The sequence below is a fragment of the Cajanus cajan genome, chromosome 4 (assembly GCF_000230855.2).
Source record: "Cajanus cajan strain Asha chromosome 4, NIPB_CcT2T_4, whole genome shotgun sequence".
NCBI lineage: Eukaryota > Viridiplantae > Streptophyta > Magnoliopsida > Fabales > Fabaceae > Cajanus > Cajanus cajan.
The window spans coordinates 45,417,750-45,441,205 of record NC_138520.1 but is presented as its reverse complement, the minus strand read 5'-3'; the positions used below and the strand labels follow the sequence as shown (position 1 = coordinate 45,441,205).

Here is a 23,456-nt window from a genome sequence, read left to right as displayed (position 1 = left end):
AAAAAAGACACTGATAAAAATTTATAATTATACAATATTACACTACAATTAATATACATTTTAATTAATAAAAAAATTATAATTATTAAATTTAATGTAATAAAGACACATTATTTATACTAATAAGCAAATTAGTCTAATAAATAAATTATTTTTTATTTTAATAAAATAGATATAAAGGATGAAACAGTCCCGCTAATTAAAATAAAATACATGAAATGTTTGTTCCTCAATCGGAATAATAATAATAATAATAATATAATAATAATAATTATAATAATTATAATAATAATAATAATTATTATTATTGTTATTATTTTTATTATTATTTTAAACATTCAACCCGATCCATGTCACAAGTTAGAACCCATTCCATTAGGACTAGGGTTTTAGTTTCATTTCCTTAGTTAAAACCCCAGAAACGAGCCACAAGGCAAAACCCTTCACCCGCCATGGCACGCGTTTCCCGCTCTTCCGCCCCGCGCCTCCTCTACGCCCTCTGCTCCTCCGCTTCGCTGTCGCCGGCGTCATCCCTCATCGGCGGCGCATTCCAGCTGCGACACATCTCCGGGGGGAACATGGCGCGCGCGAAGGCGGCGGCGGCGGACAAGGAGCCGTGGTGGAAGGATTCCATGGAGCGGCTTCGCAACATCGGGATCTCGGCGCACATCGACTCCGGGAAGACGACGCTGACGGAGCGGATTCTGTACTACACGGGTCGGATCCACGAGATCCACGAAGTGAGGGGCAGGGACGGCGTTGGCGCCAAGATGGATTCCATGGACTTGGAGAGGGAGAAGGGAATTACCATTCAGTCTGCTGCCACCTACTGCTCTTGGAAGGACTATAAGGTTTAGTTTCTTGCTTAAACCCCTCACCATGTCTTTAATTCAAGTAGTCAAATAGAGTTGGGAGAGTTTGTGATATCACTTGAGTTCTAATTTAGAATTAAATTGAATGTTGAGGTCATGGTGGTGAGGTTTGGAAGAATTAGGTGTTTACTTTGTCACTATAATGTAGTAAGTACAGTTATTACTACCAACAAGGTGTTTAGTTTGTCCCTTAATCATGTACTCAGAGTTTGATCCCTGGTCTATGAATATGGAAAAACATTTATTAGAAGATGTCAGTCTCTTAAATGGATTTCAGTACCTGAGGGATTAATCCTTAACTTTCGACTAGTGGGATACTCAAGGGATTAATCCTTAACATTACCATTTGTTGAATGGAAGTGAGTGTTTTTTGAATTTAATTAGAATGCACTGAGTATCATCTGATCCGAGCTTGCAATGAATGCTATGGTAAATTTGTTGAGTTATCATAACTATTTCTAATTGGTGTATGACTGTACATAAAAAAACAATTTTTTTTGAAGTACAATAAAATTGGATACCCTGGTTCACTTAAAAAAAAGATTGTAACTATTTTCAGTAGTGCTATAAATATCATTTGTTGAATGGAAGCGAGTGTTTTTTGAATTTAATTAGAATACATTGAAGCTGTATCATCCAATCAGAGCTTGCAATGAATGCTATGGTAAGTTTGGTAACTTTATCATAACTATTTCTAATTGGTGTCTGACAATACATAATTTTTTTTAAAGTACAATAAAATTTGAAGACTTGAATGAGTATGCGATGTTAGTTGAGTTCAAATTGTGTTGAATTTTGATCTAATAGGAATAAAAATAAAAAATAAGGGGGAATTGAGATTTGAGTGCAGCTGTGATTAGTGATTACTGCTGTTATTATCGATGTTAAACTGTAATTATGATTAGTTATCAAATTGAATTGAATTTTGAGGGGGTGGTAGTGAGGTTTTAAAGTAATAGGAACTGAGTAAAAATGAAAGGGAGTTAAGTGATAGTGCCTCCCTGTATTTTTAGCGTGGACTTAAAAATTTGAGTTTTGTTATTTATTATCATTATTGCTTGATTATCAAAGAGAAAGGATAGAAGATTGAGGAGTTACTTGTTCCTGATCGTGCATAATTGAAATGGGTGTGGAAAACAAAATATCTGTGATAAACCAAAGTAAATTGTCTCTTGAAGTAAATCAGAAATTTTGAAAAATTGGACAGACCACTTGATTTTCTTGCTTGTAGTATGAACGGAAAGGTGAACTAGTATATTCCCCCCGCTTTTTTATTTTTTTATAATATATTTATATTTACTATCCTTGGAAATGTGTTGTTGCAGATTAACATTATTGACACACCTGGTCATGTTGATTTTACCATTGAGGTTGAGAGGGCTTTGCGTGTCCTTGATGGTGCCATTCTTGTTCTTTGTAGTGTTGGTGGGGTGCAAAGTCAGTCCATTACTGTTGATCGGCAAATGAGAAGATACGAGGTTCCAAGACTTGCATTTATCAACAAGCTTGATCGGATGGGAGCAGATCCATGGAAAGTGTTAAATCAGGTGCATTTTAGATTTATGGAAATCATTGTAGACACCAGTTTTATAGTTTTGGTGCCATTTTCACAAATTTGGTTATTCCCTTGTCATTGGTCAACTGGCGTTTGAGGAAGTGATTATTTTGAGAAGGTTGATTTTGAAACTCGTTCAAAAAGTTTCTTTATATGAAACTTGTCATCATTAAAAATGATAGGTGATTCAATTTTTAAATGCAGAGCTTAATTTTACATTATGCAAACCATAAACTATAAATTTTAGTTATGTTTAGTAATCTCTAGTATTTATTTTATATTAACCAAGTGCATTTTAAAAATTCTCTCAGCCTTATTTTTTAGTTAAAATTGTTTCCATTTTGTTTTATGTTTCAGGCTAGATCTAAGCTTCGGCATCATAGTGCTGCAATTCAAGTTCCAATAGGCTTGGAAGATGATTTTAAAGGACTTGTTGATCTTGTGCAGTTAAAGGCCTACTATTTCCATGGTTCAAGTGGGTATGTTTTAAAAACATCTGCATTGTTTGTTCCCAAGATTAAGTCTCCTATGGCATTATTCTTTGCTTACTCTTTTGTTGCGTATTGCAGTGAAAACATTGTCACAGAAGAAGTGCCTGCAGATATGGAAGCCTTGGTGGCAGAAAAAAGACGTGAACTCATAGAAACCGTGTCAGAGGTTGATGATAAACTTGCTGAGGCTTTTCTTGGTGATGAAACCATATCAGCTGCTGATCTTGAGGTGTGTAGAGATAACAAACATTTTTTCCCCTGGGTTTTATGTTAATTATTTGATTCAATGGGCTGCATGCATCATATTATTCTACTTCTAACAATTAGTTTCTTGGCTTGTTGTCCCAAAATATTGAAGACCTTATGGTTTGAGCATCCTATCTGTGCATCAAGAAAAAAACATAGATTTGTCAGCTTGTGATGGGAGAAAGGCATTTTTAACAGAAAATCTATTCACAGTTTCTGTATTTCCTTGATTCATGTTCAATGAAATTATTTGTGTGGGGTTTCATCTTAAAATTGTAAGAATGTTACATATGTTCATGTTTTAGATTTGTCACTTGCTTTGCCCTTAGGTAGTAGTCACAAACAAACTTTCTTACAGTAAACAGGAGCACTACTTTCTCCTTTATTATTAACTGACAACAGATGTACGAAGGATAATAATGTTTGCTTTTGGTGATCAAATTTAAAGGATAAACTAGGCACAAAAATACATAATTTAAAGAAAGTGTGGGAAGGGAATTTGTTTCACTAATTCCTTGGACTTTGATTTGTTAACCATTGGCTAAAGTGAGGAAAAGCCCCTAGCCTATGATCAAAAGCCCCTTGTATAGAATCTAAGGTGTAAAGAAGTATAGGAAAAAAATAAAAGGTTGTGGATTTGAGCTACAGAAGTGACAGGTGTAGTGGATTGGATGGCTGCTTTGTGTTGGAGATATTCATTATACCCATAGGAGGATGGGAAACCTTGTCAAATGAGTTATAGATGGGGTCATCTGAACAACATTCATAGTTCTAGATTGTTTGTTGGCTTTGGTTCTGCTTCTGTCCTTAGTGTGGCCAAATCTCTTGCAACAAGTGTGTTAGGATCCAATTGTAAGGTATGGAATTTGAGTCCCATATCAAAAGTATGGGATTGTAGTGTTGGGTTTATAAGACCATGGGCTCTCTAACAACAACTACTTTTTTTACTGTGGTTTTCCCAAGGTTCTTATCAATTGGCATCAGAGCCTTTAATTGTGTCTTTCAACTGTAAACTAGTAGTGAGGTTGGCATTGCAATGTTTGTCCAGGACTAGTCAAAGGGTGTGCACCTTTGAGTGTGGTGGGATGTTAGGATCCAATTGCGAGGTACGAGACTTGAGTCCCACATTGAAAGTATGGAATTCTAGTATGGGTTTTATGACGCCTTGCGCTCTCTAACAACAACAACTAGCTTTCGTAGTGTGGGTCTCCTAGCTATCTTATCAAAGTGTGGTGTGGACAGTAATAGTTTCCACCATGATATCCTTCCTTTCCACTGTGGTTGCTGGATCAAAAAAACTAGGGTAGACATGTCAATAGGTTCAAAGGGTGGAACAAAGACTTGTTGGTCAGAGATATGTGATAATTGCTTTGGGACATGATTGTTTGATGAAAATTAAAGGCTGTAGAGAGAATCCAATTGTGTATTAAGTTGAGTTTTGGGGGCAAACTATCAAGGACAAGAACTAATCATGAAAATATGTTTGGGATGTTTGTTTCTATCACATCTATGAAGTGCACAAGGAAATTAATTTTAGCAATCAAGTTATTAAGCTTATTATTTGGGTCCAACTGTGAGGTATGCAACTTGAGTTCGATATTGCAGGTATGAGATTTTGGTGTGGGGTTTATAATGCCCTGGGAAACTACAGAGGCTAGCTTTTTTGGTGTGGTTCTCACAAGGCTTTTATCATTTACTTAGATCATAAGCCTTCATGTCTATGTATTAGGTTAGGTTAGAAGCAATGTTGTGCAAGCCTTTGATGACATTGAAGTACACCTTTTTGCTCTTGCTCAAACATAATAGCATGCACTAAAAGAGAAATATAGGATTGAAGTTATATGGAAAACAATGTGATGCAACAGAATGAGGCATTGATTTGTTTTTGCCAATCTTTGTTTGCAGTTGGAATATGTTGGCCTGTTTGACAAAGTGAACATGACAACACTACTCTTCAAACTATAACTTAATAGAACCCAAAAAGAGTAATTTGTTGCACCTAACAATCTGTCACATGGATCAAGTGGATAATGAAGTTAATGGCAGAAGGTGCATTAGAAGCGGTGCTAGAGATACACATGTTGATTTTGATGAAAGATTAGAGCTTTGGAAGTTGGGTAATTGACTTAAAGCTAAATGTTTGTTGAGTGAACAATGCCTAGATAGAGGGTTTTCTTAGTTGATGTGGACAGGGGACGTGAGGTTTGAAAAAGATGGGAAGGTGGTGGGTGGGGTTGCCACAAAAATTTGGTGGCCAACAAAGGCTCTGTATGCTAGCGTGTGAGAGGACAAACAACATAAAATGCATGAGAGGGCGCATGCGAATGTTAAGAGTGAGTGGATCATTTGAGGTTGAGTCACTTAATGGGTGTTGTTACCGATGAAGGGTCACTAGTGGTGGATGGTGTGGTCAGAGAAATTGCAGATGGTGGAGACAGAGCTGTTCACATGTGAATAGAGACTTGAATGTTAAGATGGTTTTGGGAAAAAATAGTGTGTCAATCTACACACTGAACTGCATCATTTTATAAATCTGATTGAGTATACAAATATACAATATAGGCTGAAAAGGCTAAGAGCTTAAGATATCACATCAGACATACAAAAGAAATAATAATAAATAGAAGAAGCACCTCTAATAAGCTATTCTAACACTCCCCTAAAGCTGGAGCATATAGATTGTATGCACCAAGCTTGGAACATAAAAGTTGAGTGCGAGGCCCCCTCAATGACTTAGTCATAACATTTGCAAGTTGTTTATTGGATGTGACAAATTTAGTAACAATTTCCTTAGACAACAACTTCTCTCTAACAAAATGACAGTCAACTTCTATATGTTTAGTTCTCATGAAATACTAGATTGGAGGCAATGTGGAGTGCAACCTGATTATCATAATACAATTTCATTGGATGACCTTCACAAAATTTTAACTCTTGAAGAAGTTGTTTAATCCAAAAAAGTTCACAGGTAATTAAAGCTATAGCACAATATTCAGCCTCAGCACTGGAATCGGGCAACAACATTTTGCTTCTCACTCTTCCAAGATGAGATTTCCACCTAGGAATACACAGTAGCTAGTAGTGGAACGTTGGTCTATTGGACAACCAGCCCAATCAACATCACAATAGCCAGAAATTTGGCTGTCTCCTTTGTCCTCATACAACAATCCTTGTCCTGGTGCCTTTTTGATATATCTAAGGACGCGTAAAACAGCATTCCAATGATCAATATAAGGGGCCTGCATAAATCGACTAACAATCCTTACTGCAAAAGAAAGATCAGGTCTTGTGATTATAAGATAAATGAGCTTCCCAACCAATCTTTTATACCTCTCCGGGTCTGTGAATGTTTCACCTTGATCAACCATCAACTTTTGGTTAGGATCCATAGACTATCAATGGGCTTGCAATCCAACATGCCAGTTTCCTTTAAGATATCAATAACATATTTCCTTTGTGAAATCACAATGCCCTCCTTTGGTTGAGCAACCTCAATACCTAGAAAATATTTCAAACGCCCAAGGTCTTTGGTCTGAGAATGACTAAACAAATGTTTCTTCAACTGAGAGATTGTAGTTGCATCATTCCTTGTAATCACTATGTCATCAACATAAACAATCAAATAAACACATCTCCCAGGTGAAGTATGATAATAGAACACTAAGTAGTCTGCTTCACTTCTCTTCAACCTAAAGTTCTGCACCACATGACCGAATTTTCTAAACCAAGTTCAAGGAGATTGTTTGAGACCATAAAGGACCTTTGCAATTTGCAAACTAAACCAGACTCCCCCTAAGCAACAAACCTAGGAGGTTGCTCCATGTAAATCTCCTCCTCCAACTCCCCATGAAGAAATGCATTTTTAATAAATTGGTGGAGAGGCCAATGGCAAATAGCTACCATAGCAAGGAAGATATGAACTGTAGGGATTTTGGCCACAGGAGAAAAGGTATCACCATAATCTAGGCCTTAAATTTGAGTATATCCCTTGGCCACCAATTTGGCTTTGAATCGATCAACTTTACCATTAGGCCCAACTTTAATGGCATAGACCCATCTACAACCAACTGGTTGTTTATCGGGAGGAAGTGGGACTAACTCCCACGTACCACTATGTTCAAGAGACTGCATTTCAGCATGATTTTGTCGCCATCTTGGATGATCAAGTGTCTCATGGACATTTTTAGGAATAGTTAAAGGAGATATAGAGGAGACAAAAGAACAATATAAGGGAGATAATTGATGATAACTCAAAAAATTATAAATAGGACGAGGGTTCCGAGTAGACCAAATACCTTTGTGAAGAGCAATGGGCCATCCTGAACTACCATCACTAGGATCCGTAGTAGGGGAGTCTGATGGTGAAGGACATGAATCTGGTGAATCTTCATGTAGTGTTGAATCAATTTGTTGATTTCGGTGCTGATATGTGAGAAGAGATGGAGTATCTTGAATTGGTCTATTTGTGAACAAGGTGGATTGAGTGACCTCTTGATTAGGGGCTAAAGTTTGAAGTGGTATGGCCAAATGGGAAGAGATAGGTAGATCATGTTGGATTGTCACAAAATCATGTGTAGAGGATAGGAAAAAGGGAGTGTGTTTAAAGAAAATGACATCATTAGACATGTAAAATGGGGAGTAACACATGTACCTTTTTTGGAGATGAGAATAGCCTAGAAAAACACACTTAATAGCTCTAGCTGACAACTTATCCAAATCAGGGGAGACATCATGGACAAAACATGTACGCCCAAAGACTCTAGGTGAGATATGAAACAAGGGTTCCTTTGGAAATATAATCGAGTAAGGAATTTTATTCTCAAGAGAAGATGACATTCTATTTATTAGAAAACAAACGGTGAGAATTGCATCACCCTAATGATGTACAGGAACATTTGAATTGAGCATTAGGGTGCGTGTAGTCTCTACAAGGTGTCTATTTTTCCTTTCTACTATTCCATTTTGCTGTGGTGTGTGTAGACATGTAGACTGATGTAAAGCACCCTGTGAGGATAAAAAGGAAGACAATTCAAAGGAGAAATATTCTTTGGCATTGTCACTTCTAAAAGTTTTCATTGTTTTTCCAAATTGGTTCTTAATTTCATTAAAAAAAAAAGAAACAAAAATAGACAAGAGTTCAGAATGATCTTTCATTAAGTATACCCAAGTACATCGAGAAAATTCATCAATAAAGGTTACAAAATATCTTAAAACAAGATGTTACATGGCTTGGACCCCAAATGTCAGAGTGAATGGTGGTAAAAACCGAGTTACATCTTTTTTCAGTTTGTTTGGAAAAGGATGATCTAACATGTTTGCCTAGTTGACATGACTCACAACCTAACTCTTCCAATTTTTTGAGACTAGGAACCAAGAGTTTCAACTTGGACAAACATGGATGACCCAAACGATCTTGCAAAAGCTTGGGTGACAAAACAGCAACAAAAGATGCAGGTGGTTGCATTCCAAAATAGTAAAGACCGCTAGATTCATGTCCTACGCCAATCATCTTATCCGTACCATGTTCTTGAATAACACAAGATTCAACATTAAAGGTTACTGAACAGTTTAAGGATTTAGTTAATTGACTTAAAGAAATTAAATTGAAAGGATAATTAGGGACAAACAAAATAGATTTTAAATTTAACAAGGGAGAAAGGGAAACTTGACCAATTCCTTTGGGAGCAATTTTGGATCCATCTTCTAAGGTAATAAGATGGGGTGATTTAAGGGGAGATATGGAAGAAAACATAGAATCATTACCAGCTATGTGATCAGAGGCACCTAAATCAATGATCCATGGACTTTGACTTGCAGTTAATTGAGAAATACTGGCTGTAGAAATAGTAGGGTTAGAGGAAGATTGAGCTTGACTCATTCAGGGTTCTTCATATAAGACTTGTCTGATTTATCAGACTTGGACAGATTTGCTACCTTTCCTGGAAAACCATGGACAGAGTAACAATTCTCTTGAGTATGACCCATGTTTTTGCAATAGGAACATTGGGAATGACCATTTTTACCCTCTCTTCCTCGGTTTGCATGACCACCTCTTCCCTTGGAAGAGATCATAACAAAAGCTTCAACAATGGTAGTAGAATTTTTTGCTTTTAGCTTCAGTTGGAACTTGGAGCAATCTAGTAACTAGGTTGTCCATTGGGGGAATTTCATGACCAGTTAAGAGTTGATCACAAACATGATTAAAATTTGAATGCAAGGTTCGTAAAATCAGCACTATATATAGCCTATCAAGTTTTTTCTTCATTCCTTCCAATGAATCATTATCAAGGAACAATCTTAGTTCTTCCACAGCAGCTTGAGCCTCAACCACATGAGAAACCATATCATGACTGGTTTGTTTAAGAGAGGCTAATTTCTGGGCAGCGTCATATAGCCTTTGAATGTCATTAGATAGATATTTTGGGCCTTCTTCCAAAAAGAGCAACAAGTTTTAAAGGCTCTAAGTGTTCCCAGTATATTGGGTTGGTATAGATTGCCACAACACAACACATAAATGAAAATCAAATTTTCTTCCACTGAGCTTTACTCTCTATTGACCCCTTAATGTCTTCCTTGTCTAGGTGGTCATGGTGCCCTTGACTAAGAAACCAAAGTTCCACAAATGCAGCCCATGACAGATAGTTCCTTCCATTTAACTTTTCTGTAGTAATAGTAGGTGTCCCAGGCAATAGCAAGAGTACGACCTAAAGATGCCATGAGAGAATAACAAAGAAACAAAGACAAGGAGAAGATGAATAGTGATCGCGATCCAAACAGTCACCTGGAACAATACACTAAGAGTTGAAACAGACCCAGAAAATGTGGACGAGCACAACGGTGGCGACGCGACGAACTTCTGACGACTAGAAGGCGGCGTGTGAGATTCACATGTGTGACTGAACAGGAACTTGGAGTGGTGCATGAGAGCGCTGGAGACTTTGATGCCCTCGAAACCAACATGGTTGGGTCATGCTCAACAAGGTGCACCAAACCCTAAGGTCGCCGGAGAATTTCGTCACTGACGGACGGTGACAGATGGCAGAGCATGATCAAACCCGCTTTGATACCAACTTGAATGTTAAGATGGTTTTGGGAAAAAATAGTGTGTCAATCTACACACTGAACTACTTCATTTTATTAATCTGATTGAGTATACAAATATACAATATAGGTTGAAAAGGCTAAGAGCCTAAGACATCACATCAAACATACAAAAGAAATAACAATAAATAGAAGAAGCTTCTCTAATAAGCTATTCTAACATAGAGCATTGAAAATAACGGTGATGCACCAAGCCAGTGAAACCATACATAATTAGAAAATGGGTTTGAGGATGGATGAAAACTGTTAACTGTCTCTAATCAGTAGTTTAGTTTGTACATGTACTTATTTATATTTTTGTACAATGTACAATATTAATTGCAAGATGAATCATCTCCTAAATAAGAGCTTATTAGCATTAATTGCCCTAGTCAGCAACAACTAGTACTCCTTAATATACATCTCCGTAAATCTGACATTTAGTTCTAAAATTTTTTCATATATTGATATATGAAACTAAATTTTTCTCCAAGATAAATTTGTAGGATAAAAAATAAATTAAATCATTAAATATTTAAATTAGATATTTAGATTGAATATTATTAAAATACTAAGTAAGTAAAATGTGGATAAATATTATTATAATATCCATCGTTAATTTTTTAATCAATGGTTATTGTTGCATTTTATCTTCTATAGTGAAATCTCTTCACTTTAGAGGAGCCAAATCCATGTCTATAATATATATATATATATATATATATATATATATATATATATATATATATATATATATATATATAATAGAAAAATTATGTGTTGCAAATAGCACTTGTTGGCCCATTCCCTGACATCCCTCCCTCAGTATTATATTTTTTAAGAGTTTTATTATGGCTAATTATTATTTTTTGTGTAGGAAGCAGTTCGTAGGGCTACCCTAGCACAGAAGTTTATACCAGTATTCATGGGTAGTGCTTTCAAAAATAAGGTAACCATTGTATTACTTTCAGTTTGTTTGTATATTGCTGCATGGTCACTACCTTCTTTATTCCTCCACTTTATCTGGTTGATGCAGAGTCTTAGTTTTCCCTCCTTAGTTTTTACTTAATGTTGTGATTATGGTGTAAATTAGTTTGGGTCTGCCAAACACTTGCTTATGTCATGAGATAAATCCATATAAGTTATTAGTAAACTCTTCCAAATGCATCCAGGATCCCTTTATAGTTTGCCTTGTCTGCAACCCAGTGATACACACAACTGGCACAATGGCTGAGTGTGCATCCATGACCGACTATAAATTTCATGCCACATTGAGCTTTTTGGGTCTGGTCACATTTTAGGCCAAGGACTAACTTAAATTCTAGTTACTTTATGACCTTATTAATAAAAATAGAAAAATCTGTTTATGATGAAATATATGTATAATACTATTTTTGAAATGAGCTATTTTATAAGCCTTTTCATTCCCTTGCAGTGGTTATGCAGTGGAAATTTTTGACATATGCTTCCACATTTTCCTCCTGTCTTCTGAACTTCTCCTTCCTCCTATCTATTGCTCTTATGAAAGCTGGAAACTATTTTCAGTCTATGATGGTTATGCTCCAGAAATTCTCTGATGGATTTTTCTTTGCATTCGATAATATTTCCAGTTTTGCATTTATCTCAGCTAACTCAAGTGCAATATTGCTTGTATTGTGCTCTTAATATGTGACAAATTATATTCTTTATGCTTTCTTAAGTTGATATTCAGTAGTGTAATTGAAGAATCTTTTCATTACCAATGCATCTTGGAAAGCGTCCTTGATTTCAAGTCCCAATTTTCAATCCCTCATATATTCTATTTTATGCATGCATACACACACCAGCATGCCCAAACACTACTATATGAATATGATCCAAACTTGAACACTCGAGATTTCATGCATACACATCACTTGTATGTGTCATTACCTTCTATCTCATATTTTTAATCTTTTACTGCTACAGGGGGTACAACCACTTCTGGATGGTGTAATTAGTTATTTGCCATGTCCAATTGAAGTTAGTAATTATGCACTTGACCAGACTAAGAATGAGGACAAGGTATATGATTCATATAAAGTTCATCCATCTTGCTTTAATAGTGTGTAGCTATTGTGATTGTCATAAATTGCATTATAAGTTTTGAATTTGAAGGCCATATTGAATCATGAATTATAAGATCTACTATTAAAATAATAAAAAAAATGCTTTGAATGTGTTTACTATGCAGTGAAATATAGCACGATTATTCAAAAAATGAAAATATCAATATTAAACGTAATAATGCATACATAATAATATTTTAAGGCCAGGAAAGGGAATGAAACACCAAAATCCAAGTTGAAATAACCAAGATTTAAATCATTGTAATGATCAAATTGCTTTAAAATATGAAAATATAAAGCACTGCTTTTTAAAAGAAGACTAAATTAGAAATGTAAAGCATTGCTAGAGAATTTCTTTTTCAATAAAAAATAAGGTTTATGATTTTAGGATAGAGTTGGGTATTCAAAGGTATGGTAACAGGGTAGGTTGGCTGTATATGAGTTTGGAATGAATTTGAAAAGAGTAATAAGCAACATTTGCATTCAGGTTGTGCTAAATCCCACCTGTGTTTGATGCTACCTGCCTTTATTCTTTTCAAACTTTGCTGGAATGAATTCATGTTTGTGGATATTATGATGTTGATTCATGCAAACTCGTGATCTGGAGAGATACAATCATATTGACATGCCTGCATGGTTTAGTTACCCTGGTTTGTCTTGCTATATATTGGGTTATTGTAACATTAAATTCTTATCTAGGTCGAGTTGCATGGAAGTCCTGATGGGCCACTTGTGGCATTGGCTTTCAAGTTGGAGGAAGGGCGGTTTGGTCAGTTAACATATCTAAGGTAATCCTAAACCTTAGGAGGCTGTTAATGTTAATCCCATTTCAAACTGTTTTTCATCTTTTATATATATTGATCTTCTGTTTTGAATTTGTGATAACCTACATTACACATATGCTAATTTTTTTTTTTGGCTGAAGAATCTATGAGGGTGTGATTCGGAAGGGTGATTTTATTATTAATGTAAACACTGGCAAGAAGATCAAGGTAAGTTTATAGCTCTTCACTGTTCTAGCTTAAACATATTAGTCTTGTTCATATGAGTGTTTTGTCTTCTTGACCTGATTTTCTTTTTGTCTGTCCATGTTCTATAATCATGTTTTGTTTTTACACTCCGTTTGTTCATTTCCAATCCAAGATAGGTATAACTCCATTCAGTATTTTATTCATGATATTGTTGAAGATCTTTCTACGGTAGTATTAGTCCAAATCTGCATTTTTTTTTGTTGTTTCAACATTAATTTAGCCGCATTTTCCTGGAAATCCTGTTAGTTCATGGATTCAAACTTTTACTAGATACTATCATACTAGTATTATGGATTAATTTTTGAAAGAAGTGGTCTATATCAGAGATCCATGAAAAACTAAACAGTGCAACAAAGAATGGTACCAGTTTTGGTTTTTATTAGCTAAATGAGTCACGATACATAATAAAATGCAGTATTTCACTAGTAAGACTAAGATCAGGCGCCATGTTTCTTTTCTTGTGTTGCATCCAAGACTACAGCGAATTTGTGGTTGAATCCTTTCTTCTGTGTATGCAGGTTCCTCGATTGGTTAGGATGCATTCTGATGAGATGGAGGTTTGTTTTTTTGGAGTTTCAGTATGATTAGCAAATCTTCCTATTAAGTAGAATGCCCCTAGAAACAGTTTTATTTATTTATTTTTTTTTTGAAGGGAGTAAGAGGTATAATAAGGTACTTGGGTAGGTTGTGTTATTATTTTTGTTGAATAGCAAACTGGTAAGGTTTTGTTCTGTGGCTAAATACATTCTGAAGAATTTTAATATATTCAGTTATTCTCTGCCATCTTATAACATACTTCTAATTGGGTTTTCTCTCGCAATCTGCAGGACATTCAAGAGGCTCATGCAGGGCAAATAGTTGCTGTATTTGGCGTTGATTGTGCATCAGGTTATACTTGTGTTTGCTTGAACCTATGCATTTCTTGAATTTTATATTGATCTCGTTTTGTAAGTTATTCTGGGCGGGTAGGTGTTTGCCAAGAATCTTTTGGCAGTGGTGTAGTGTTTAGATATCACCATTAAAGGAGGCAGTATATTTTTTTTTATTGGGGGAATAAATTGCACTTGAGGGGCTGAAGCCTGTAAGTTAAAACGGAAAAAATGCAACAGATGTATTGTAAAAGAAAAAAAAAGTATGGTGACTGAAAAATGCTAAAAACCTTTCTGCCTTGCATATCTGAAATGAACTTTGACATCCCTATTCCTTTAACAACCATGAAAAGATCTCCTGTGGGGGCCTAATAAACACAACCTAATCTCAAGACATGTAAAGACTAGGAGATATCCTTAAAATATAGGCATTCCTCTCCAACAATGGGCAATAGAACCCTGTAAAGAACACACTGCAGACCTTAAACTGGCTCCTTCGGTTATAGGCATATAGCCTTTGAAATGTATTAAAGATAGTTTGCTTCTTGTTGAAAGGATGATTTTCCCCAAAGAACACCAAATAAATAGCTGTAGTTCTCAACTGTAGATGGCTGAAAAATTCTATAGTGCTTGACAATACATAATTTATGAATTGTAAATAATGGATGTTCCTTCATTGTAGACTGTTTCATTTTTTCTTTTCTTTGTTTTTCTTTTTTGGGAGGATCTATTGTATACAATACATAGTTAATGTCAATTAGCAGTGCTGCAATATTTTAACTAAACTTGTAGTGCTTTCTGGGTTATATATGCTGAAGATGTGTTGTTGGGGAAGTCTCTTTCCATTCATTATTTATTTCTGCTCATATTTGTGTTTCATTTTTATTATGTCTTAACATTTTGTCTTGGTCCTCAGGAGATACTTTTACTGATGGATCAGTTAGATACACAATGACTTCTATGAATGTTCCCGAACCAGTGATGTCATTAGCTGTACAACCGGTCTCTAAAGATTCTGGAGGGCAAGTGAGTAATTTATTTTATGTAACACGTGAACCCGCTGCTCCAGCTTTGGAAGAAGTTTTATCACATAATTAACTTTCTCCATGAATTGCTTACAGTTTTCAAAAGCTTTGAATCGTTTTCAAAAAGAGGATCCTACTTTTCGTGTTGGGTTGGACCCAGAGAGTGGGCAGGTTATCTTTATTTCTTTGATCATTCTCTTTTAAGAAACAATATCATTATTCTTATGATATTAATATACTTCTGTGGTTAGACAATCATTTCTGGAATGGGGGAACTGCATTTAGATATCTATGTTGAACGCATTAGGAGAGAGTATAAGGTACCCCTTTCATCTGCCACAATTTTTTATTCTTGTTGATGCTGACCAAATGTTTGCTTCTTCTGGAGTTTAACTCTTTACCTGTTTAGGTTGATGCTTCAGTTGGAAAGCCCCGTGTTAACTTTAGAGAAACTGTTACTCAACGTGCTGATTTTGACTATTTACATAAGAAGCAATCTGGAGGCCAAGGTCAATATGGACGGGTAATTGGGTAAGTATTTTTCAGTCATTCTTATTTTATTTTCTGTAAATATAAACTTAGCTTCAAGATAGAATTTATGTACACGTGCATGTATGCACCCAAGAAGATTTTTCAGTTGGGTTGCACAAACGTGGGTCAAATGCATTGCTACCCAAACAAATTTTCATCAGGGTTTTGTATAGTTTATAATCATGGAATTCGTCCAGAAAGCATTGAATTGCAAAGATTTGCTTAAACACTATCCCGATTCTGGCCGGCATCGTGTAATAGATCAAGTTGTAACAACGAATGGAAAAATAACATGAATACAAAAATGATTGTGTAGTTAAGAGCCCCCTTCAAGCTGGGAATGGTTATTATACATTCCCAACTTGGATCAAATGTCTTAAAATGCAACAGGAGAAAGAGGCTTTTTAAAAATGTCTGCAAGCTAGGAAGAGGACGAAATAGGCAACAACTTGTTTAGTGGTAACCTTTTCACGAATGATATGGCAATCGGTGTCAATGTGTGTTTGGTTCATTTGTGGAAAACATAGTTGGAAGCAATTTCAAGTGTGAATTGGTTATCAAAATATAGCAAAGAAAGGCCTTGTAGAGGAACTCCAATGTCTTCCAAGAGATAGGTGAGCCATTGAATTTCATTGGTGGTGGATGCCAAAGCTCTGTACTCTACATCAAAAGAGCTATGTGAAATTGTAGGTTGCTTCTTAGATTTCCATGAGATGAATGAGTTACCGAGATAGATAGAGAAATCGATGACAGAGCGTCATGAATTAGGACACCTCGCTCAATCAGAGTCATTGAAAGCTTTGAGTTGGGTGGTGCTATTAGCATCCAAAAAGATACCTGAACCTAGTGCGTTCTTAAAGTAACGAAGAACACAAAATGTAGCTTGATCATGGACCATTGTAGGGTTGGAGATGAATTGATTGAGACACTAAACAATAAAAGTGATGTCTGGACGAGTGGTAGTGAGATAGATGAGGCGTTCGACAAGTCAGCGATAGGCAGATGATTCAGGGAGAGGTGTGCTAGAAGTGGCATGTAAATGAGTGGAGTAAATTGGGATAGAAGAAGTACGAGAAGCAAGCATGCCATTGTCGGAAAGTATATCAAGGGTATATTTGCATTGGCACAAATGAATACCAGATGAAGTACTTGCAACCTTGAGACCTAAGAAGAACCTGAAATCACCAAGATTCTTAATCAAGAAGAGAGGTGATGCAAGTGATCTCAATAATGTTGCCTGCCAGAACAATGTCATCTAGGTAAACAAGAAGAATTGTTATGGTAGAGTTTGAGTTCTTCAGAAAAAGACAATGATCCGAGGCAGACTGCTTGTAACCATGGAATTGATGGAAAAGATGAAAGCCGAGCAAACCATTCGCGGCTTGCTTGTTTGAGACCATAGAGTAAAGATTGTAAACTGTGACACCCATTCTACCCAATCACATATAATAAAATATAGAGATAGTTTCCCCAACTCGGGTAAAATGGTTCACAATTAAATAACTTTCAATATCCAAATAACTTAAACAAATATTTATAAAATATAAGTTCATAAATTTAACTAATAAAGAAATATAAAATTTAATTATAATAAAATGAATAATCTAAAATCCCTTGCCTCGATCGAAATAATCCCATGACTCAACTATTGGCACCTTAAATGTCACTCATGTTCGGATTTTTCTCACCTAAAAACAACCATATAACGTATGGTGAGAAAAGAAGACATCTATATGAAAAGCATAGTAGGAAATCCCCATGAAGCAATCTTAGTTTGATATAATATGCAAACACAATATTCATCATTCAAGCATGATCAATATCATCAAACCTCAAGTCAATTACATTCCATTGTCTCATCACACTTCACATATGTACATATAAACAATTCGCATATATACACCATGTCACACATCCAATATCGTATCATGTACACTGCTGTTGCATCACACGCCCAACATCATATACGTACACGCCTATGCCAATGCATTACACTATCGACACCGATATCACACATACGATTGAACCAACACATCACACGTCTAGTACTGTATCACGCATACGACCATGTCCAAACATCACATAACCAGCACTGTATCATTCATATGCCTGTGCCGACGCATCTCACGTCCCGCACCATGTCACGCATATGACTGTGCTAAAGCATCACACCACATTTCCAATTCAATCCAATATCTCATACACAAACCAACATTTCCACATGAACCAATGGGTCATACACATCTTGCAATTCACAACTAATTTATATTACATCCAACACATCGATATATATATATATATATATATATATATATATATATATATATATATATATATATATATATATGTGTGTGTGTGTGTGTGTGTGTGTGTGTGTGTGTGTGTACATCAACTCAAAACAATTAGCAAATACTTCATAAATCCACAATATCAATTCAGACTTGCACTTGATGAAATTACAATTTTGCTCGGTGTGGCCCGACCTGAGAGTTCCTACTCTTGTTCGCCCGCGGCCGACGCTAAGACCTGGTCAAGACCACCTTAAAGCACTATGCTCGACGAAATTATATTTTCGCTTGGCATAAATATCCTGAATTCACATTCATCCCATGAATGTGTGCCCGATGCGAGGAACTAAGCCTGACACCAACACGTTTTCCAGAATTATGAGACAACCATATATACCCAAATTAATCCAAACCAAACACAATACATCATTTTAGAAATACAATCGGTCAAAACACTTATTTTCACATGAAAACTCAACACACATCAACAATTTCAGCAGAGCATGCATTAAATTGGAAAATCCTCAATCCCTCAAGAACCCTAACACATGCATATTTCAATAATTCAATCTCTTCCCTAAACCTCAATTCTAACAATCTTTACCAGAAATACAATCATAATTTCATCCAGAAAATATTAAAACCATTAAACGTCCAAACAGAAACTATAGAATTACTAAAAAAAATCCTAGGGAATTCTCCCTCTACCCATTCCCTCATGTGACTCTGCATATAAAGATCCCCTTTTCCCTCGTACCTGATTGCATTAATAAATTGAATATGATACAATTTGAGATTGTTCCTGAGCACCTCCTAAGCACTCTCCCTCAAAGCTCTCTGTTTCTCCTCTCTTTCTCTCCCGACCCTTCAAAACGCACAATGAGGCAAATGAGGTTAACTTTGTCTGACCCCTTTCTTAAAAATAATCCACTGGATTGGGTCAATCCAATCCATTTTCCTTCTCTTCCTAACTTGCTTCTCTTTTCTCCCAAATAATTAAATAAATAAATATATAATATAAAGTATTTTTTCCCTATAATAATAAAAATAATATTTACCATATACTATATAATAATAATAATAGTATTTTGAAAAACGGGATGTTACATAAACAAACTTTACTAGGCCGAGGAGTAGTTAATTGTGGAGGGAGTTGCATGTAAATCTCTTAATGAAGATCACAGTGGAGAAATGCATTGTTGACATCAAGTTGCTTAAGGTGCCAGTTATGAATGGTAGCAAGAGCAAGAATATGGAGAACAGTAGTAATCTTTGCCACATGAGAGAATGTATCAAGAAAAGAAAGACCGTCCATTTGAGTGTAGCCTTTAGCAACAAGATGAGCCTTGTATTGCTCAATGGAACCAACTGCATTGTATTTAATCTTATAAATTCGACACCCAATGGTAGTTTTGTGAGGAGGAAGATCAGTGAGATACCAAGTGTTATTTGCTTCAAGTGCAGTGATCTCGTTCATCTCAAATAATGCGTAACTTAGTAAAGAACTCAGTAATAGTGAGATCACCTTGCTTCATGGAGGAGGCTTCAAATTGTAAATTAGACACTCGAAGAATACCTTGTGAATATCTCGATTTCAAATCCTTCCAAATTTCATCAGTTTGATCCATCCAAGTAATGCTATGTTGGATTGAGAGGGAAACAAAGTTGATAAGCCATGAAACAACCATGTTGTTACATCAATGCCAAGCTACATACATCGGATTGGATTTTGGTGGTTGTGGAGAACTACCATCAATGAATTCAACCTTGTTTTTAGCACTGAGAGTAGTGATCATGGATCTACTCCATGAATGGTAGTTGTTGGAATCAAGTACCGGTGAAACAAGAGTAGTGGTTGGGTTCTCACTTGGATATAAATATAAGTAATTATGAACATTGGGTGTGTGTTTTGGATCTCCACTCATGGTGATGTGAAAAAGAAGAGACGAGAAAGAGGAGTGTGCAACAGAGTCCTTCAATGGAAGAGCTCTGATACCATAACAAATATTTGCATGCAAGACAATGTATGTGAGAAAGATGTGAGGGAGAGAGAAAATATCATGCATAGAGCAACATCAAATGACCAACAAAATCTTCTCTTTTATTATCAGAGAGAGAATGTGTACATATATAGGTGGCAGAAAAAGAAAGAGAATAACAAAAAGTTACAAGGAATGGGAAAAATAATAACACAAATACAAAAATGATTGTGCAATTAAGAAAAAACCACTAAGCTTTGTTGAGTGAATTTGAAATCGGTGAGCAAAATTTGTTGAGCCATTTTGACATAACATTCTTGTTACTTCCTGAAATTCGCCAAGTGAAATTTGGATAATATGCTAGCACTATTTTTTCTCTTAGAGTTCGCTTGGTGAATTAAATCTCGCATAGCAAAATTATTAGAGAGAGAAATCCTACTCTAAGAGTAATTAATTACAAGACTCCAATTGCTGATCCTTTGTGCTTCTTCCCCCAAGGGTCTTCTTGTCAAGGTATTGAGCTTCTTGTCGAGTTCTTCTTCCCTTTGTCTTCGGGCCTTCCATCCTTTTCTTCAAGTTCCTCCTTAGTATTGCTTTGCAGTCCTCTATCAGGACTTTATGCTGTAAACTAAGTTCATGCTTGATCATGAATTATTAAAGTATTTCTTACTTGCTTGACACCGTCTAATTCTAACTTGTACATATTTTACTTTATCATTGTGAACTTTGAATGAATGTCCATGATACATGTGATATATTATTATATAATTTTTTTTCACAGTAAATATAAACAGATTTATCATGTTATCATGTTATATAAATTTTTACCATTCAATTTGGTATAAATTGTTGTGGTTCCACTTTTTCCCCATCTATTTCTTGTTGACATGTATTGTATTCTGTGTTTGCAGGTATATTGAACCACTTCCTGCAGGGTCTCCAACTAAGTTTGAATTTGAAAACTTGCTTGTTGGTCAAGCTATTCCTTCAAATTTTATGCCTGCAATTGAGAAGGGTTTCAAAGAAGCTGCCAACTCGTGAGTAAAAAATTAATCATCGCTTAATGCCTTAACATGCATTATAAATTATAATTTTAAAGATCACTATTGTGATTTGCAATGTAGTATGTTGTCCTCTATCAATGTTATGATTGATATTTTTATAGTTTATAGAATTTAGTCTTGCTTGTATGATTAAACTTTTATTTGGTATGACAAACTCAATTTCTCTCTTCCCATGCAGTGGTGCCTTGATTGGACATCCAGTTGAAAATCTCCGAGTTGTCTTGACAGATGGTGCTGCCCATGCCGTTGATTCCAGTGAACTTGCATTTAAGATGGCTTCTATCTATGCTTTTAGACAGGTACTTTTCATTTCTGTTATTGATATTTCATTTTATAAATAATATTGCACATATTCTTGCAGTAATCATCTATTGATTTTATTGCATAATAATATCTATTGATTCCTTCGCATGAAAATGATGACCTAGTTCTTTTGATAATTCGTGGTGTTTGTATCAGTGTTATGCAGCTTCCAGACCAGTTATATTAGAACCTGTTATGCTTGTTGAGCTGAAAGTACCAACAGAATTTCAGGGAGCTGTTGCTGGTGACCTCAACAAGTGAGGTTTTTACTTCTTTTAATTGGACATTGTGGTGAATTTTCAGAATTTTCTGACATACTTTTTAACTCATGTAAAGGAGAAAAGGTGTGATTGTTGGAAATGATCAAGAAGGAGACGATTCTGTCATTACTGCTCATGTAAGTACCTAACAAATACCTTGGTTGACTTATGGAGTATGATAGGATGTTTTGGTGGCATCCAGAATCACATTAAACCCTGAAACACGCTTCAAAAATAGGACTTTGGTTCTTGATGTGACCCTGGATGATCTCTGTTGGAAGCTAAATATGCCCACTGGCTGTCGTAGTTTTTGCCATGAAGCCTCAACACTAATAGCATTTGGTTATGTATCTGCAACTGCAAATGCAAACTTCAACAAATGATTTGTTGCTAGATCTTTAAACTATAGTTGTGAGCATGCTTCAATATTTATGTGTAATTACGGGCTTAATGGGACTTATAAAATCTGCTTGTAAAATACTTATTTTGGAAGATTGGAAATTTCCTGTGCAATGAATATTTTACTGGTTTTATTTTGCTTCTCTTATTTATTTGAAATATTTAGTGCGTGAACCTATAGCTATAACTTGTCCATTTGTCATTGCTAAGTAGGTTTATTAATCATTTCAGGTTCCTCTTAACAATATGTTTGGGTACTCCACAGCTCTTCGATCAATGACACAGGTAAATATCACGCCACTAGAATATTTCATGTTTTGATGTTAATTTATATTTGGCTTTTAATTTCCTGGTGGTTCCTTAATAACTGCAGGGCAAAGGCGAATTCACTATGGAATATAAGGAACATTCACCAGTTTCTCATGATGTACAAACGCAATTGATAAACACGTACAAGGGCAACAAGGCAGCTGAATAATCAGCTTTTGTCGAAGTACATGGTCAAAATATTTATGACAATCATTTATCTAAAACAACAGTTGTGACAATAATATAGGATATAGGTTTGATTCATTTTATGTTAGGGTCAACCAATTTTGGAAAGCAAATAAAACTTGCTATAATTGTAATTGTGATAATACGGTGTACGGATAAATTATTTTTGATCAGGTAGTTAAATCGTTCTGGCTTCTATATGTAAGTTACTCATGCTCGTATTTGTCGATGAAGATAACAATATTGATTAAGAGATCCTCCATATGTAATTCTATCTTAATTACAATACATTTCATTCCAATAAGTATTTGGTTTTAGTTGGTTTTGGAGTGAGATTGGAGGGGAAGGGGGGATTGGGTGGTATCTAGGGATGTCAAAAAAAAAATGTATTTGCAATAAAACTCGTAATGAATAGAAAATAAATACTAGAAATGGCTACTTGCAAATAATGGATATTGATATGAATAATAATTAGTGGCTTAATTAGTGGATGTTAATATTCATTATCAATATTCATTATTAATTATTATCATTTATATTTTTGTTATGTATTATTTCCTTTATTGTGTAATTGTTCAGTTACCACATGTACTTATAAATAGGTTACTCCTCTCCCAAAGATAATACACTAGTTAGATTCTTTTCTCTATCTCATATTGTCTTATTTGTTCTCTTTACTTTTTCTTCCTTTTATAACATGTTATCAACACGATAGTCTTTTCGCTATTGGTGTTGCAACTATAAGACAAAGTTGTGAAGAATTTTCTTGAAGAAGGTCATATTTTTTAAGACAAATATTTCAAGGTTAGCTATTCATTTTCCATAATAAGATTTTGTCAAAAATTTGTATTGTTTACATTGTTATGAATCAAATACTCCTG

General features: G+C 35.4%; 1 protein-coding gene across 1 annotated transcript; it reads left to right on the top strand.

Annotated features, from left to right (window-relative positions):
• Nucleotides 1-380: 380 nt before the first annotated feature.
• On the top strand, nt 381-22,879 carry LOC109809042 (elongation factor G-1, mitochondrial). The gene is made up of 20 exons (XM_020372263.3): nt 381-851; nt 2,198-2,419; nt 2,785-2,906; nt 2,997-3,147; nt 11,122-11,193; nt 12,192-12,287; nt 13,031-13,119; nt 13,257-13,323; nt 13,881-13,919; nt 14,190-14,250; nt 15,148-15,257; nt 15,353-15,427; nt 15,508-15,576; nt 15,666-15,787; nt 20,966-21,091; nt 21,297-21,417; nt 21,578-21,678; nt 21,758-21,818; nt 22,312-22,365; nt 22,454-22,879. Exons 1-20 carry the CDS (start codon nt 453-455, stop codon nt 22,556-22,558), a joined length of 2,262 nt encoding a protein of 753 aa, XP_020227852.1. The 5' UTR covers nt 381-452; the 3' UTR covers nt 22,559-22,879.
• Nucleotides 22,880-23,456: the final 577 nt, after the last annotated feature.